The 17557-nt window shown below is 40.3% G+C and overlaps 1 protein-coding gene across 5 annotated transcripts in view; it reads left to right on the forward strand.

Annotated features, from left to right (window-relative positions):
* Positions 1–17557, forward strand: part of EGF (epidermal growth factor) — a 62007-nt gene that overhangs the window by 34328 nt on the left and 10122 nt on the right. For 2 of the 5 annotated variants that reach the window (XR_008577126.1, XM_054825501.1), the window contains exons 13-22: positions 184–288; positions 2047–2270; positions 5753–5920; positions 6667–6816; positions 7256–7405; positions 8035–8151; positions 9194–9319; positions 10406–10525; positions 12299–12449; positions 15125–15289. Coding sequence is in view for 4 of the 5 variants with exons in the window: in XM_054825501.1 (XP_054681476.1) it covers positions 184–288; positions 2047–2270; positions 5753–5920; positions 6667–6816; positions 7256–7405; positions 8035–8151; positions 9194–9319; positions 10406–10525; positions 12299–12449; positions 15125–15289 (1476 nt within the window). In the remaining variant the exon portion in view is untranslated. The remainder of the gene's footprint in view (positions 1–183; positions 289–2046; positions 2271–5752; positions 5921–6666; positions 6817–7255; positions 7406–8034; positions 8152–9193; positions 9320–10405; positions 10526–12298; positions 12450–15124; positions 15290–17557) is intronic. The other 3 variants (XM_054825502.1, XM_054825505.1, XM_054825503.1) reach the window with 3 other exon arrangements.

The raw sequence follows: 17557 nt of genomic DNA on the forward strand, positions 1-17557 counted from the left end.
AGCATGAATTACTTGATAAAACAACTATACATACCACATCAGCAGGATTATTTCCTGTCACTGTAAAGTTATTTATTACAGCTTTGTGCTAAACTAAAGCAATGCAAAAACTTAGTATGTTCTGCCTGAGAAGGTAATTAAAAAGATAGCCGGGAGGACCTAACAGTGCCCTGTGTGTTGCAGGAAGGCATGCATCGAAAGGAGCAACCTGAATGGAATGCAAAGAAAAATGATCATCTGGGAGGATATCTCCCAGCCGCGAGGGATTGCCGTTCACCCATTTGCTAAGTAAGGAGTGATAAACCCGGTTAATTGCGTAATACTTGGGGAGGCTTCTTAAAAATGAGCACACCAGCCTTGCCCTTCTGGTAGTCAAAAAGTGCATTAGTCTCATGTTAGGAGAGTCATTGCCTTGCAGAGCTCTGTGAACTGCAATGTTTTATTGCTGGGTTTCTTTTGTGAGTTGAGACAGGTTCATTTCTCATATAGATTTAAAAAAAATACCAGCAGCATTAAGTATATTGCATGCAGTTTAAGCTAAAGAGAAGCATGAGCAGCTGAATTTACCCTGACATTTGTAAGCACCACACTACAAACTTCGATGGTTCCACATCTATTAGTGTGAAGAAGGTAGTCACTTTTAACCAGTGGTGCTTATAAAGGATTTTTTTGGCCATGTTTCAGTTTCTGAGGAAGATAAACTAAATCCAGTTGTGGAGATGTGTTGATTTAAATGCACCTTATATCTTCTAATATCTAATACATCCAATGCTGAGATGATCACAGGAGTTTTTGAATGTTTAAACTCTTGATGAAATTCTGGCCATTTTAATCAATGGCAAAGCCCTGTGGATTTCCGTCAATATGCCTGTAGTAGGATGGTTTTAAATCTGTTGATTTTTTTAGTATTTTTTAATGCTCGTATCCTGCTGTAACTAAGAACTGATGAATGAAGCTGAGTTGGGGAGGGTGTTTTGTTAGCTTCACTCTGTACATAAAAGACCTGAAAGAAACTCTTAGTAGAGACTGAACGTGATAGAGACATTTTGCAAGTAAACTTCTAAGAACAGGTAGGTTCAGGGAGATTGTTTTTCAGAATTTTGGTAGAGGCAAGGACTACAAGGGGAAAGGGAGGAGGAAAGATAACTAAAACCTTTCTTGTGAGAAAGTTAATGGTGAAAGGAGGAACAAACATTATAGCAATGTCTATAATTGTAAAGTCAGTATTAAAGAGAGATCTGAGACACAATTAAGACTATTAAGAATACTGATCCCTGCATTGGCTCTAGCAAAACTGCTCATGTAAATAAAACTAGGTGAATCTGTGAGTTATCTCAGTAAACCTGACAAAGGCAGCTAATGCCTATGACAACTGGAGTTCACACTTCAGAAGTAATTGGTTCCTGTAAATGGTAATAAGTAAATGGTTTGGCTATTTCCATTTTAAGTGGCCATCTTACACTGCCTGTTCTTCGAAAAACAGTAAGCACTCAGTGAGTAACACTCAGGAATCAAGAGGGAGACCCTGAGAATCGTGATTTTATTAAAAGAGGAAAAGAGGCTGGGCCTGATACGGGTTTATTTTTGAAAACACAATAACCTGAGGACTCTTGCTTGCTTCCCACAAGTGGTGGGTAATTTTGGTTCCATTTGTACATTGTTACATCTTTGTTTAGACAAGGGGCTGGCTAATGCATCGTCTTCTGTTGTCTGGGTTTGCTAAACTGCTATCACCAGTCACGTGGAAAACGCAGAAAGCAGATATGAAGGGTTAGCAGTTAGCATAGGTGGGAGGAATTGTTTTTCAAAGGTTTTGTGGCAACGAACAGAGTGGGGATTCTGTGTAAGTCCCAGTGTAATCACCTGGAGTCTTATGGCAAGTGTTAAAAGATCAGCAGCCAATATATTTGCTTGAAGTGTGCGCTTTTTCTCACATGCCTCAGGCCTCTGTTGCCCTGATCTGATCTTTCTGCTTTGAAAGAACTCCATGGAGAGGAGGACAAATATTTACTTACTGAATCCCTGTATGCATTTTGTTTTTTAAAGGAGATTATTCTGGACTGACATGGGGGTCAATCCCCGGATTGACAGCTCTTCGTTAGAAGGCATCGATCGCCAGGTTATAGCCAGCACTGGTCTGGTGTGGCCCAGCGGAATAGCTCTTGACTACTTAGCTGACAAGTTGTACTGGTGCGATGCTAAGCAGTCAGTGGTTGAGAGCGCAAACCTGGATGGTTCTGGTCGTCGAATTCTTGCACAGAATGATGTAGGTGAGGCTTTGGGCTTGATAATTACCTACTACTGCTTGTCAGTGTGCACGTGTATCTGCATATGTGACTGTGCATGCAAATTACTGGCCAGCGGCTGTGCTGTATATCCCATGCAACTCTGTGTTGAGGTTAATGGCATCATTTAGTTCTTCATTCTGTCACCCAGATGACTTTTATTTATTTGTTTTAGGAAGAGAACACTTTTCTGACATTCTCTGCTTTTACTAATCAGCCCTTTTGCATTGTACAGAGAACTCCTCTGCCTTCATAGAAAAGTGAAAAGAAGGAAAAAGTTGAAAATGTGGTTTGCTTGTTCCATGCATGGCTGCTTAGTGTAATTCAGGTTTTGCTATGTATATTGCACCAGTGAGTTATATTGACATAAGCTGGAGGAGAGTTAATCTTGGCCACTAAGGTCCTTGAGCCAAGAACCTGCATCTGCACAGTGTTAAACACTGTGATGATTCTAAATACACAATAGACACTGGATGGAAAAATTTTTTATGTGATATGCTGGTAGTTTCTATGTCTGAGATTTCTATTGTTTGACACATAACTGTGTTGTTCCGGAGCAAGAGAGGAGAAGTATTAGCAATGAGGAACTGATGTTGTACCACATCTAAAGTAAACCATGTGTTTAAGAATCTCGTACATGACAAATTTGTTTTTGGAGAGGACAATTCCTTTTGTGCATATCTCTCTGGGGACCATTTCACAGGTGTGCATACAAAACATGGGCAGGTCTCTTGGCTACCACGACTGCGATGGGTAGAGACTACGGTTACTCTGTTAGGCAGCTGCTGTTCTAGTCTCTGCTCTGGGAAGGCTTGTGTTCATCTCCTAAGCCAGATGCCCTCCCACTTGTTTGGAGGTGAGCAGAATGAGGTCTTGGAGGAAGTGATGTTCCCAGTTCATAAGACATCAAAAGCCCTGAGCAGAGTGACTTGCCAGCATTCCTCTTTTCCCCTCCTGCACATACTCTGCTTTACACTCCACCTTGCAACTGATCTGCAAAGGAGGACCTTGAAGCCTGTTGGAAGTTTCACTTTATTTCTCCACAAGGAACAAGACAGTGTCTTACAGGGAAAAAACAGAGAAGGAGAGCTAGAAACACTGGAGAAACACAGGGTGTGGGAAAGGAGGTAGGCTTAGAGCAGTGATACAGATGTTTGGAGGTGAGAGGAAAGGACATCAACCCCTGATGGAAAAAAGTGAAAGAGATGAAGTGCAGACCTGTAGGGGTGTGAATTTAGAGAGGCAACGAGACTTGATATCCTGATGTTTTGCTAATGCTGTTAGTGAGACCAGAATTCAGCTTCTGTTCCAGGACAGCTGTATGCTGGAGGGCAGGAAGGTGGCATCTTCTCGTTGATAGACGTCCTGCTGTAACATGGATTTTTATTACAGCAGCTCCCTCTAGTGCCCCTGTACTGAGAATTCATTCAGTATAGCTGCATGCAAAATAAGTAAATTATTTCTGCTCTTCTGCTAACCCCGTTTTCAGCCGTAAGTAAAACAGCCTCAAGGCAGTGAACAACACAACCTTTCTTTTTGTTTATGCAATGGGTTGGGTTTGCACTGTTGCGGAAGGAGTTCCTGTGATTATTAACTCTTCTTCCTATCTTCATTGATGACACTACACTTATTTTTTTAATCCTTAATGTATTTATAAGTTAAGAGGTTGAGTAATTGCTGGTCAAAGTGGGGTGTTTTTTGTTGATAGTGGAAGCTATAGACCCTAAAATTGTGAATAAATGTCTGGATGGGGACAGTATCTAGATCTTGGGCTAGTTGCTCAAATTTCATGGAAAGAAAAACTAAGAAACATGCCCAGCAATTAAGCATGGTTCAGTGGAGGTAGTGAAGTGCTAACGGGATAAAAATATGCTCTTCAACTTAACCCTCAAGAACACTTAAACAATGTCTTAGAATTTTTATGTAGGAGTGGATTGTTTTTTCAGTTTATTTGTGACATGTATTTAAGATATACCAACACGTACTCCTTCTCCAAGGTTCTAATTTATCTGTTGTGTTGTTCGCTTGGCTTTGATTTTTATTTTTAAAATTTTTTTATTTTTTAAACTAATAACTTTTGGGTTCCCAATTTCATTACCTAGTTGAGGCCTACATCAAAAACCAAAACCACAGATCATAAAATCATGTGCCTGCAAAACGTATTTCTCAGAGAGGCTCAGACTGCAGTGGTACAAGGTGAGGTGCATATTCAGACTCTAAGTAAAGACCAGAACAAAGAAAACCTGCTTCAGCCAGTAAGCACCCACTCTGAAACCAGGTGGATATCCATGGAATATGTGTTCTTACCTTCCATTAAAACCAGTTACCCAAAGGGTATCTTGAAAGCAGGAGATTTCTAAATTTATAGAAAGAATGCATAGTCCCATATGGACTAATGACAATTTTCTATCGTGACAGACATATTAAAAAGAGTGAGAATCATTTTGCAAAGATCTTTGTAAGTATGTCTGCCCTTATATATATGAAAGTGTCCTTTGGATGCTGAATGGCTGAGCTTCTCTCTGGAAATCAAACTAGCGATCTGAGGTTTTTCTAGTGCAGATAATGTTGTGGTACCAAGGAAAACTTGCTGAACTCTGAATTTGGGGTGAGATTTCTCTCACCTACTGTTAGCCATGTAAGTGTGAGGCGCCTGGTCTAAGCTGGTGTCTAGGTTCCTGTTGTAATTAGCAAAAAGTAAGGAAGCTGCCTGGATGATCTGTTGCATCCTATGGTTTGTGTTAGCTGTTACTGTTAGCTGGCTAACAGACAGTGACTAACTGGTCACAGCCTAATGCTGCTAGTTGGCTGAAGTGAGGAAAATGAATTCCTCTCTTCAATTTTGCACTGTGATGAATTGGCTAGTGAATGTCTGTGCATGTTTATACGTACATCTGGGCCACTGTGTTGCACTTGTGTGTACTTTTGGCACTTGCAGAGACCACACACTGGCTTTGGAGTCCTACCAGGAGTCAGTGGCTACAGTGTCTGTAGCTCCCAGTGCTCGTACACTTATGCAGGATGACACATGCCATGAGCTCCTCTCCTCCCTGTTATGTGAAGACTGCAAAAGGAGCTGTGTACCTCAGCAGTTCTGTGCTGGGCCACTTACTGGCAGAGGAGGGAGGGACTCCTCTTCTGAAAGGCTGATCCCAATGCTACTTTAATAAATGATGATGTCTGATGTAGAAGCATCTTGTGGACTTGATCTGGTTGGAGATAACCAGCAGTATAGTTACTGTACTGAGCCAGGCAAGTGTTATAGCCTCCTCTGCTAAGAGCATAAGTAACGTGCCTGTGGTCCACCATCCACGGACACTTATCCCTCCCCATGAGACATCAAAGTGGAGAAGTGGCTATGGCTATGCCACTTAGAAGCAGACCTATATGCAGATACTGCTTTTGTTTACGTGGTTTCTTGTGTATGTTCTACAGAGGTGGAAATGAGAAATCTAATTTCTTTGTAGGTCACCCTTTTGATGTAGCGGTGTTTGAGGATCACCTTTGGTTTTCTGACTGGGCTAGGCCATCACTAATGAGGGTGGACAAGAAGACCGGCCAAAACAGGGTACGTCTTCGAGGCAGCATGCTGAGACCCTCATCAATGGTTGTAGTTCATCCTTTGGCGAAACCAGGTATACTGCAAAAATTAAGCAGTCATTCCCTTCCAGCCTCCTCTTGTTCAGTGATATCAATAGAATAGATGTCCTTGGGGAGAGGATTATCTTCTCAGAAATAGGCTCTTTAAAAGGCCTTGCATAGTCAGACTGGCATTTACTGAAAGCATCATCTGGGCATGTGTCCCAGGAATGCTAATAGATTTTGTGTATTTATGATCATGCCCAAGAATAGATGCTGATCAGTTGCCACAAGGCCACTATAGTCTTCTAATTCCTATTTATCCTAGCTTATTATCACCCTTCATGCATACAAATAATAACAAATGACATGGAGAAAGATTTTGTAAGATTTATTAATTTTGGATCAAATAATTTGTTTTCTGTTGGGAACAGTCTCCCTGTAAACAGGAAAAAGTAATTCAATAGACTGGGATTGAGAGAAGGTAATCACAGGTTCCCTGTGCCCTTGTAATGTTCTTTTAGGGAATGTTAGGACTCTAAATATTAAATGAGAAATAATAAAGGAAATTAAAAAAAAAAAGTGATACATTTATTAGATAGAGAGTATGCAAATCTGCTTTCCTGCCAGAGGCTAGGTGATCGATGCTTTACTGTATGCATCTGTTTTTAATTAAAAAAAAAAAAGATGTTCTAGTTTTTGTCAGTTCTTATTCTTTTTCCAACTGCTTCAACTCTGCACAGCTAAAAGGAGATGTTGACTGAAGAAGCAGCTTGTTAAGTTGCTTATTTTTCTGCATTAGGGGCAAATCCTTGCCTTTATGAGAATGGAGGCTGTGATCAGATCTGTGAAAACAATTTTGGAGTTGCCCATTGCATGTGCCACCCAGGATTTGGGAAAACTCAGGATGGAAAAACCTGTCATGCTCTGGATGCTTCCAACACAACAGCAGGTACGATCCTCCAGTTCCAAAAAAGCCCATCCCCATACCCTTGAGGATCCTGACAGCATTGGAAAATATTCACTCTACATAATGAGTTATGGTTTCTCTGAAGAATGCAACCACTGGGGTGTTGTCCTAGGACAATAACATGTTGTTTCACCATTGTAATTTTTCTCTTGGCATATTAGCAGTGAGAGAGATGTGTGCAGTGCTGACAAGTATTGTGAGCAATGAGTTGCGTTTCTTGTCTTTTGTATTTGAGAAAACCCACCAGTGAATGGTTTTAGGAATAATTTGAGGCCAGAAACAGGCTAGCCTGAGGGGATACAGATGGTTTTTTTAGAAGGAAACCACCATGATTATTGGAAAGTAGACAAATGATAGAAAGTCAGAAAGTTAGTTCAGTAGATTTAAATAGTCTGTGTCACTTCTTTCTTGTCTTTTTCAGGAAGCGTCTCTGTGCGCAAGGCAGCAGTGCCGATGCCAACACCAGAGACCTTGCTCTGGAGTACACAAAGCAGTGGGATGTTCAAGGATACAGACAGTGTGGAAAAGCAGAAAACCAGCATTTTGTTGACGGCTGAAATCATGGTATCAGGTAGAGTCTGATGATTGTCTCCCTTCTATTTACTGTGAAGCTCTAAACAGGTTTATAGAATGGAAAGAAATCATAGGCCTTAAAGGAAGAAAGGCTCAATGTCAAGACTAGTGACATTCATGCTCTTAACCCTCTAACAAGAAGTTAAGTCTATGCAATTATGCCAGGGAGGAGTGCTTTTTTGTTTGTTTGTCTCCATGTTCCTTCTCTATGTCAACAAAACTTGATCATGCTATGCAGGCCTAGAGAACAAACATTTCTAATTTGGAACACTTGTGAAAGTCTCTCCCTTAGATTTTATAAGTATAATAAGTTCCTCTGACCAAAATTGCAGTAAAACCCATTGAATTCTACGTATTTTCCATGACACTAGATCATTAAATTGTACAATAGGTTTTGCATACAATATTCAGAAATCCTGATACTAAATGAGACTTCGAGTCTATCTAGACAAAGACAACAGCTGTGATGATTGTATTGGCTGTAATAGAGAGCTGTGTTTCAAACTTTGACTGTATGTTCTGGTTTTCTTCTTGGTTGGTTGGTTGGTGGGGGTTTTTTATTTATAGTACCTCCTTTGATCTGTCCAAACACATCTAGTGGCTTTTTTGGTCTTGTTTATGCTATAGATCAAGATGACTGTACTGCACTAGAATGCGATGTCAACGCAGAGTGTGTTTTGCTGGAGGATGGTGCTATGTGCCAGTGTTTGAAAGGATTTACCAGGAAGGGGAAATCATGCTATGGTAATAAAAGACATTAGTACAACCTTGTGGAAAACTGTAGATTGGGGGAGAGGAAGAAAATCTATCTTTTCTCACATTGGTAGATCTGCTGCGTGAGCCATCACAGAAAGGTCAATGGTATTCCTTGTTTTGAAAGGGACGATGAGCAGAGAGCATGTGAGATGAAATGGCTAATTATCACATGCCTTATTTTCCCCTGAGTTATGAGTGTTAATCCTATTAATATTAACAAGCAATAACAGGGATAATAGGAATAAAAGCATAATGTATTTATTTGTAAAAATTGCCTAATTATAAAATCTCAGTCCATAGGCATGATAGTTGATGTATAATTTAGAAGTAGGTATTAAGGAATCTGTTAAAAATTAGTATTCCTGGTATAATGTTTATACAAAAATGCTGCTGTTGTTTCTTTCTAGCACTAGAAAGGAATTCTACAAATCAGATAACACAGCGCTCAGAGTAATCTTTAAGTTTTTGGACTTGCATACAACATAAACGGGAGCACTTTGTTGTCTCATAAAGACCAAGACAGGAAGGCATTAGAAACAGAACAATTTACCATTTGGTGGCTAAGCATGAAGACTCACAGGAGTCTGTGTTGCTATGGAAAGGAACAAAAAAAATGGAAGGTGAAATGGGTGTAAATTTTTTTTTAATTGTAGTACTTTTTTTTTTTTAAGCTTATGTGTTCTTTCTCAAAATAAAGTTTCTCTCTGAGTAGGGCTTAAGAATATAAGGCTAGTTTTTAATAGGATCATTCCCTTCAAATGGGATTTTTTTGAAGAAAGTGGTATTTGTGGAACTTCTACATCTCCAGTTGAAAGTAGCTGGTTGACTATCTTAGGCTCTTTAGAACATCCCCATCAAATTTCATGCCAAGAAAAGACCACAAAGCCCTTCTCTTGCCATTTGCTTCAGATGTACAGATGACAGGTGACAGCACCGTCTGAGGGAGATCCATGATGTAGACATCTCTTTTTATTGATTTACCTGATGGTTTCATGACCTGTGTGTCCCGTCTCCTTGTTTTGTCTCACAGATGTTGATGAGTGTGCTGTAAATATGGATCACTGTAATCGAAACGTTTCGAGCTGTATCAATACGGAAGGGGGCTACGTCTGTAAATGCCTGGAAGGCTACACTGGAGATGGAGTCCATTGCTACGGTACGGGCACATGTGAGGGCTGTGCTGTGTCTGGAAGGCTGGGGCAGGACAAATGAGCAAGAGACGTGTCTTATGATTTGGGCTAGCCTTGCACCAAGCTGTGAAGCTGTCAAATGAGCTATTCTGCTTCTTTTTTGAAAAATCTGGAAGGGATATGGATCCTAACAGTGGCTCCCCCAGACAGTTGACATTTATAATTTCTTCCTTTTTGATCCTTTGCTTCCTTTTTGAAGTGTGGCAACCTCAGCAACTGATCAATATGCAAAGCCTGTAGTTGTCAGTGGATACCTGCTCTCAGTGTTTGCACTCTTTTTAGTAGCTACAGCAGGAGAGCGAGGAAGAGTGAAGGGGAGGGGGGAAACGGAGGTGAAACCAGTAGAGCTTTATTGGAAATCGTTGCCATGAATATAAACGAAAGCAGGTATTGAGTGTGTCATAATACTCGTCAAATAATTCCAGGTTGGTTTAATAGGCATGAGGTTCAAGGTGTTGACACTGACAACTTGAGTACATTTAGAGTCTTGTTAATAATCAGATCCACAGATTTTCCCATCCAGCTCTAATGCCAGGTCTTAAGTTCATTCCTTACATTTCTTAATTTTTTAAATCCTTTTTACCAGCAAATATGAAGGAACAGGAAGCTTTTTCCCCCCCCAGTATTTGACTGGCACACAGTTTGTTCAGAGCTTTGAGTCTTGTCTTCTTTTTTGTCCTTTTCTTTTTCCTTTCTCCTTTATAGCCTAATTCAAAGCCCATTAAATTTGACCCAATTCTTACAAATAAGTCTTCTCTTCAACTCTACTGTACTTGTCTTGTTTCATGGGGAAGCCTTTCCTTCCTTCTCTCTGTGGAGAGCTTCTGTAGCAGCATAGCATGCTCTGAGAGGCTGGGGAGGCCGTGATTACTTGGCATTGAAAGTATACTGGTTGCCTTTCTGTTACGTTTTCCATGAAGGCATATTTGCAGAGGGAAGGTCTTCGGTGTTTTTCCCCACTGCCAGGAGACTGCAAATGCTGCAACTGCTGCCCTTTTAACCGATGCTCTGAGGAATTTCGTTCTTCTAACTGCAGACTGTTTGGGTGACAGATATTGATGAGTGCAAGATGGGGTCCCACACCTGTGGAGAGAACATAACCTGCATAAATACAGAAGGAAACTTCACTTGCTCATGTGCTGATGATGCTTCTGGAACTGGCATTGGTTGCAGTGAGTAAATGGAGCGAGCAATTAAAATGAAGTATCCCTTAACTGAGAACTGTGTTCTTGGATAAATTGTTATACCTGGAAATTAGGGAAACCCTGTATAGTGACATACTGGGCAGCTTGTGAATCCATTTAGCATTGCCTGAGGGAGGCTGTTTTGAGGTGCGCTAAGGCGACCAGATTTGAGTTTAGTTTGGAAAAATCTACATTAAGGTTCAATGCTTATTTTTACTATTCAACTGTAATGACACATCTATCTAATAGCCTTTGCAATCAACTCCTTGGAGGTAACATTTTTGGAGGTGATTTCAGTCTGTGTCATTTTTCAAACTCCCTGTGCCTTCTTTCCCTCTGCAGAAGGCTAGCACAAGCACTGCACATAATTTAAGTCCCATTTATTTCTTCAGAATAAGCTAGTCTTTCAGATCCAGTGGCTAATTTTTCAAAAGGGCTCTGAAACTGTTTAGAAAATCTGGTTACCTATTTAATGAAGGGAGCTCATGAAGGTTCAGCACTAGTGACTATCTGATCCTTATTTCAGTGCTTCAATGTGACAGCAGTATTCTCTGAAAATGCGGACCCGAGTGACTCATTTTCTTACTCTATGTCAGCCCTCTTCATCGGAGTGAGTTTTACTCCAGATCAAGTGACTGTCTGATGATGGAGGGACACTGTGTGATTGTCACAGATCTGTTTCTGCAGAAAAACAGAAGGAAAATATGGCTTTTTAGAGTAGAACACCTATCAGGATCCCCACCCCCCTTTCAGTTACTTAAGCTTTCAGTAGTTTCAGGTGTTACTCAGGAAATGATGATTTTAAATGATGCATGACTTGGAAGTAATGCCTTCTAGGTCCCTCAGCTGTAACTCTTATCTCTTGTCTTCGTGGGTGTTAACATACTGTTTTAGTTCTTTGCCTAATAAGTTCTTTTAGCAAGCTGAAATTTTCTTTGCAGAATGCAGTCACACCTGGGGTTCACTAAAAACACTCATCCCTTTCCCTTTAGGCTCTTTGCCATGGCAGTTCTCCTGCAAATGAAATTTTAAAAAACAAATGTCATTGAAGGTCATGTTGCAATAAAACTGGTGTGAGTCATAAAACTGATCCCATAAACGTATGAGAGCGATTAGGCACATTTCTGCTAAGCCATACTACTAGAAATTCTTTGCCATGTAGATGTTTGGTTCTGACCTATGGATTTGCTGTAGCATCAAAGTGGGCAAGAAAGCGCTCCTTTTCTGTAAGGGCATGTCTGCATTGTAGGTCACGCTGTGCAGAGATATTAGAGCTACCTTTAAAACTAGCTGGTTTGGATATCTGTGTAGGTGACAGTGTGTGCAATTCAGAGCAGGCTACAGAACCCTTTGAAGAACTGGGTCAATAGAGTTCCTTGCTTCCCCATTGATGCTGTTATCTGTACCTGAGGTAGCTGGAAACAATAAAAAATGTGATCTGCAGTCACATGCGTATGTGATCAACTGGATTGCCAGTGCAGTTTCTCTTCAGAGCTGTACTCACACATCTAAATACACAGAATGCAGCCAACCTCTGTGGGTCTTTCTTTGCAAATCTAGAATCAAGCATATTTAGTATTTTGATCTAAAGTTCTGTGTGCCTAAATTTGATAAGCAACATAAGCAAATAGGTAAAACACAACTAATTAGTTGAGATTTTTACCTACTTTCCTATCTTAAAATTCTGGAACTGTTTTGTAAGATCATGTTGCCAATGCAGCCAAAAGTTTAGAGATGTCCTTGTGAAATCCTGTATTGCAGAATCTACTGTGTCCCCCCCTGTTGTCAGCAATGAATACTCTACACACTCTGCGCAAGGTGATGTTGTAGGATGCCCTCCTTCCTACGAGTCATACTGCCTTCATGGTGGAGTGTGCAATTATGTTTCTGATCTACAAGACTATGCCTGCAAGTAAGTACAGAAATTTGTATTGTCTGTGCTGATGAATGGTATCCTTAGGGCTCAGTTGAGTGCAGACTGCGAAGTGTTTGTCCATAAATTATCTGTTCATCACTCATGTTAGCAAGTATCATTAGACTCTGTTCTTTTCTGTAAGGGATCACTGTAAGTTTCTGTAAGTGGTCACTCCATTCACACCCATTACAATTAATAGTAGGATTGGATTTGTTCCCTAAGCACTTGATGCTTTGCTTTGGAAATGTGAGACAAGTTGTTAAATGACTTGGTTCTCATGGCTTTATGAAAGAGGTGCTTGCTGTCTCTCCTGTAGGTATTGTGCTGACTTGTGCCTCCTTGTTGGCCTTGCTGTTCATGTGTAGCACTCACTGGAATGGAAAAGAACACCTCTGCCTTGTCTTCTCTGACTGGGACCAGGGAGGAGAAGTCTGGTGTCAGCATCTCCCCTTACAGTTTGAAGAGTCTTGGTCCCTGGCAGAAAGGGTACAACATGATGGTCCTCTTAAAAACAGAGTAGCAATGAGACCTCAAAAACGAGACCACCTTCCTCCTGTCAATATTTCTGTGCAGCTTAATTCCTGCTTCCCCAAATGCAGTTACTGATAAAAGCAAAGAGAATCTCATATCTCTGACCAAAAGTCAGCCTTGGCCTGGTCAATGTGACGGCCTAGTCCCATGGGATAATAATTTCTTCAAAACCATTAATGCTAAAGCTTAATTGTGTAAGTTGATTATATTTGAATCTGTGAATCTTTCTTCAAAATCAAGCATAAAAGTGTTTAGAGTGGGACAAATCCAATGCCTGCCTCCTCCCCTGGGGTCTCGCCTGGTAGATGAGGACCAGCGCAGGGGATGGGTGCTGTGCCATAGTGGGCAAATCTCCCTCTGTGTCTCAGTAACTCGGGTGGCCCTGGTACGATCCTGGAGTGAGGAGAGCGAGCTTTGTGCTGAAGCGTTTCTTTGACGCACCATTCCCCCAGATCTTCCCTGTACTGAATGGCAGGAACCTCTGCACTAGGCCATTCCTGCAAGCACTGTCAAATGCTAGGCTTTCCTATTTGTAAATATGAGTGGTCTCCCCTGCCTGCAGACCTCTGTACCTGCAGGAGTATGAAAAGAATCTCTCTCGTGTATATACATGGGAACGAAATGGATGCTTTGTGCCGTGGATTTCCTAAGCTCAGCAAAACCATTGCAGGAGATGGACTCATGGTCATCTCCAGTATTTGTTATGAATTTTTAGTGTAAATTTTTAGAGGCATTGAAAACTATCTTTTTTTTCATCTCATTGAGTTTCTCCTGTTGAAACTGAAGAGTCGACAACTGCAGAACTTTCAAATTGGATCTTTTTTTCTTTTATTTGTTAGGTATTAGTGCATAATAAGAATCCAAATGTATGTATTCTTCAGTTCTAGAAGTGGAAGCCGTTTAAAAAATTAAGGAGCAACCGTGCTTAGCCATGTTCTTTGGAGTCGGGGTTTGTGTGTGGACCTTGCTGAATTCTCGCTAGATGGCAGCATTCATTCATGTAGGCTGTAACATATTAAATACCAAAACGAAGTCATGTAAAAATGTTATCTAGCAAAAATCACATACCAAATGTGATTTGTATTTTAATTAATAAAAGCTCTTACACTAGAAAGTAGATCTTCTAGCTTGTTCGGAATTTATCGTGATCTCACATTAAAAAAAATAGTATTTTTCTGTCTTCCAACATATATGCATTCTAATTTGTGACAGAATGAGAGTGCTTGTGCCTGATTTAATAATGAATGCTGATATAATTTTTTCATGACATTAGGTAAGAGATGCTGCAGGTTTAATCATTCTTCTTTTGCTCATTTGACTAGCTGTTTTGACTTGAATAAAGTTAGACTGATAAGAATTGTGAGAAGGATTTGAGCCTACGTTGCTGAGAAATTGTTATGAATTGGGTAGACTTTTCATTTTTCATGTTTATTATTTCCTTTTTTATGTCTCACACCATGGACAGTAAAACTAGGCTGAGATTCTTTTTGATGTATTTTTCACTTTCTAGTAATTTTGATTTGAGGGTTTTATGCACTGATAAGATATTTCTATGTTGGGTTTTAGAGCGGTAAAAACAAACAAATAAACAAAAACTGCCTACAGAAGAAGCTTGTATTAAAACTAAATTATGAAGGTATTTCTAACCCATACAATTTTTTTAAACACTTTCATTTGTTTTTTATTTTAAAGTTAGCATTCAGATTAAAATTTGATTCCCGTAACCAAATCACTCTGAAAATATAAGTAAGTCCTATATTGCCTATTTCAAAGAAAGGAAAACTTGCTGCTGGGCACAGTTAAATGGGAAATCTTAGGGAAATACTAATCAAACATCAGGATTTAAGAGAAAATTAATTTTTTCTATTCTTTATCCATTGGAATCTGGAAATTATAATCTCTCTGTATAATTCTGTAGGTGATTCAATAACTTTACAGTAAAAAAAGTCTTTTAATATTGAATTCTACAGGTTTTGACAGCCATTCCTTTAAAGTTATTTTGTCTTCACCACTGCTAAATTCAACCAGATATTTCTGTAGTGGTTGCCAATGGTAAATCAATACACAAGGTGACTAAAGTGATGATCTGAGGTTTTTTCCTGCGCCGTCAGTTACAAAGTATGCTCACTTCCTTTTGGCAGCTGTGTGACGGGCTACGTCGGGGAGCGGTGCCAGTTCAGCGATCTGGAGTGGTGGGAGCAGCAGCACGCCGAGCGGGTGAAGATGCGGAATATCACCATCACAGTGTGCGTAGCGCTGCTGGTCCTCCTGCTACTGCTGGGGTCCCTGGCTGCCTACTGCCACAGGTAGCGCTTCCAAACACGCGCCGAGAACGTGTGGCAAAGGGACCGAGGTGCTGCTGACTTTCACAGAGGGCTCATGGCAAAGAACATGAGCTGTTCCTCATCTAGTGGAAATCACCATATAATCCTTGTTACTTTTCAGTAATTGGATCTGTGAATAGTTCAGAAAGTTCTGGCGTGTCCCTTGCTTGCAGTACTCGCATTGGTGTTAGCGAGTGATGTGTGTCTGGGGGGAAGAAGACGACTTTATTAGGTTTGAAGAGGAGCCATAATTTGTATTGATGAGAGAGTTCAGGAGCATGCTATTTACTTCCTCATTGGTTTCCCTCAAGAGCTCTACATGTCCAAAACTGTCATGGTAGGGCTTGGCTCTTCTCTGCTATCTATCCCATTAGTTTGGGTTTGCTTCCCTTTCAGTGTAGAGTGGCACTTGAAAGTTTCCTTGCCATTGAGAAAAGCAATGTACTAACCTTCCAATAGCAAACTTCCACAGTGATGCCTCCAGCAATGAATGTGAAAGCAGTTTTCCTGGCAGTAGAAAGAGTAAAATCAGGGATTTGAGCCTAAGGCACATCTGTTGTAAAAGTACTCCCTGGCATTTTCCGTGGCTGTAATGAATTGTGCAGGTTTGGGATTCTTATGGCAAAAGAATCCCTACAGCCACTATTTAAGAACACAGTTTGATGTGAAATTAAATGTTATCGATGTCCCTTGGACTAGAAAGTACTCATCATTTAATAAGTTAGAGTGTTTTGGCCATGACCTTGGCAGAAAACTGTTCTCTGAGGCTCTTGTTTAAATGCAAATTTATATTTAAAAATAAACAAACAAAAAGCCAGACAGCAGCCAAATCAAGAGTTTCCTGCTGCATGCTGACCTACCCTCTGTGTGCAGGGGGTTTGTTTGTGGTTTAGGTTAATTTTAAAATTAGACTCTCCTGGGCATGAAAAGTTAAGCTGCAAAAGAAGTTAACTATGGAAGCTAATATTTTGCATTCTTATTTAGTGATTCCTAGCATATTTAGTCCATAATAGTAGAGAAGCTGTCACGTTTCTTATTTTCTATTAACTAACTAATGGTGGAGGTCCAGAATTAAAGCTAAGCACAGCCTGGAATTCTCATGACCTAGAATTCAGAAGCTAATCAGTGGAATGATACATGCAGAATAGACAAACTCGGAGATTCTTATATTTTCCATATATGTCATATAAACTGTCATGAAAAAAGCCAGAATATGGCTGGTTGTAAGGTGTGAAGATACTCATTCTCTTTCCTTCCTCCCTCTTTTGTAATTTCTCCCTGATTTACCTTTCTTTCTTGCCAAATGCTTTTGATCAATATAACTATTTACCTTGACAACAAATTTTCAATCACATGCTTGACTGAATTTGTACTGCAGGTATTACTAGCATAACTAGATCAAAATGAAACCACTGACCTAAAATATCTATTTAACTGGAGTCTGGAAACCAGTATTTGGGTTGGAATTGCTATATATTGCTTTTTCACGTAATCTACTGTATTTTGAAATGTATCAATTAAGTCTGTAATAGTCCTGTTCCCTCCCCTGTAAAATAGAGATACCTATCTCCTTTTAATTGGAGGAAATGAAGTTGGAGATCTACACCTGCCAATTTGAAAAAATGTGTGAACTGGAGGCCAAGGATACCAAATTATTGTGTTGGTTTGTTCGATGACTGTAGCCTACTGAAGAGCATTGTGTTATTCTTAATGTTAGGTTTATGTAGTCTGACTGTATAGTATGCCAAGTTTCCTAGCTTCCTTGGGAAGCAAGGAAACAACTCTTTTCCAAGAAAAAAAAAAAAAAAAAAAAAAACCTGAATCACAGATTTAACACCCACAATCCCTCCACCTCAATTGACCAAGGCTGTGCAAAAATTGACAGTAGGGCTGGTATTAGGATTGAGTAGGGCTGGTATTAGGATTGAGAAATTCTTGGCTTCTTGCTCGGTCCACTAGATTTCACTGCCTTGTCTGCTTGTGCTCAGTCGCATACGAAGACTCCCATGCCCGCCAAGTCTGTCTGGCATCTGTTACTCTGCATGCTGTAAAGTAAGATGTAGAATTAGTGATCCTCGTGAGCAGGGCATCCCGCTGAGGACCGTGCCTGTGTGTGAGCTCTGTGCAATGGATTTTGTGACTCTTGAGTAATGGATTCGCGTTTTGTCAGCACTATGAGCTGTAATGCAGAACGGGCACATCCAGGTGACAAAACATGAACAACAGCCTTCTACAGCATCAGTGTGGTGG

Source organism: Grus americana, chromosome 4 (genome assembly GCF_028858705.1).
Source record: "Grus americana isolate bGruAme1 chromosome 4, bGruAme1.mat, whole genome shotgun sequence".
NCBI classification, from domain to species: Eukaryota; Metazoa; Chordata; class Aves; order Gruiformes; family Gruidae; genus Grus; species Grus americana.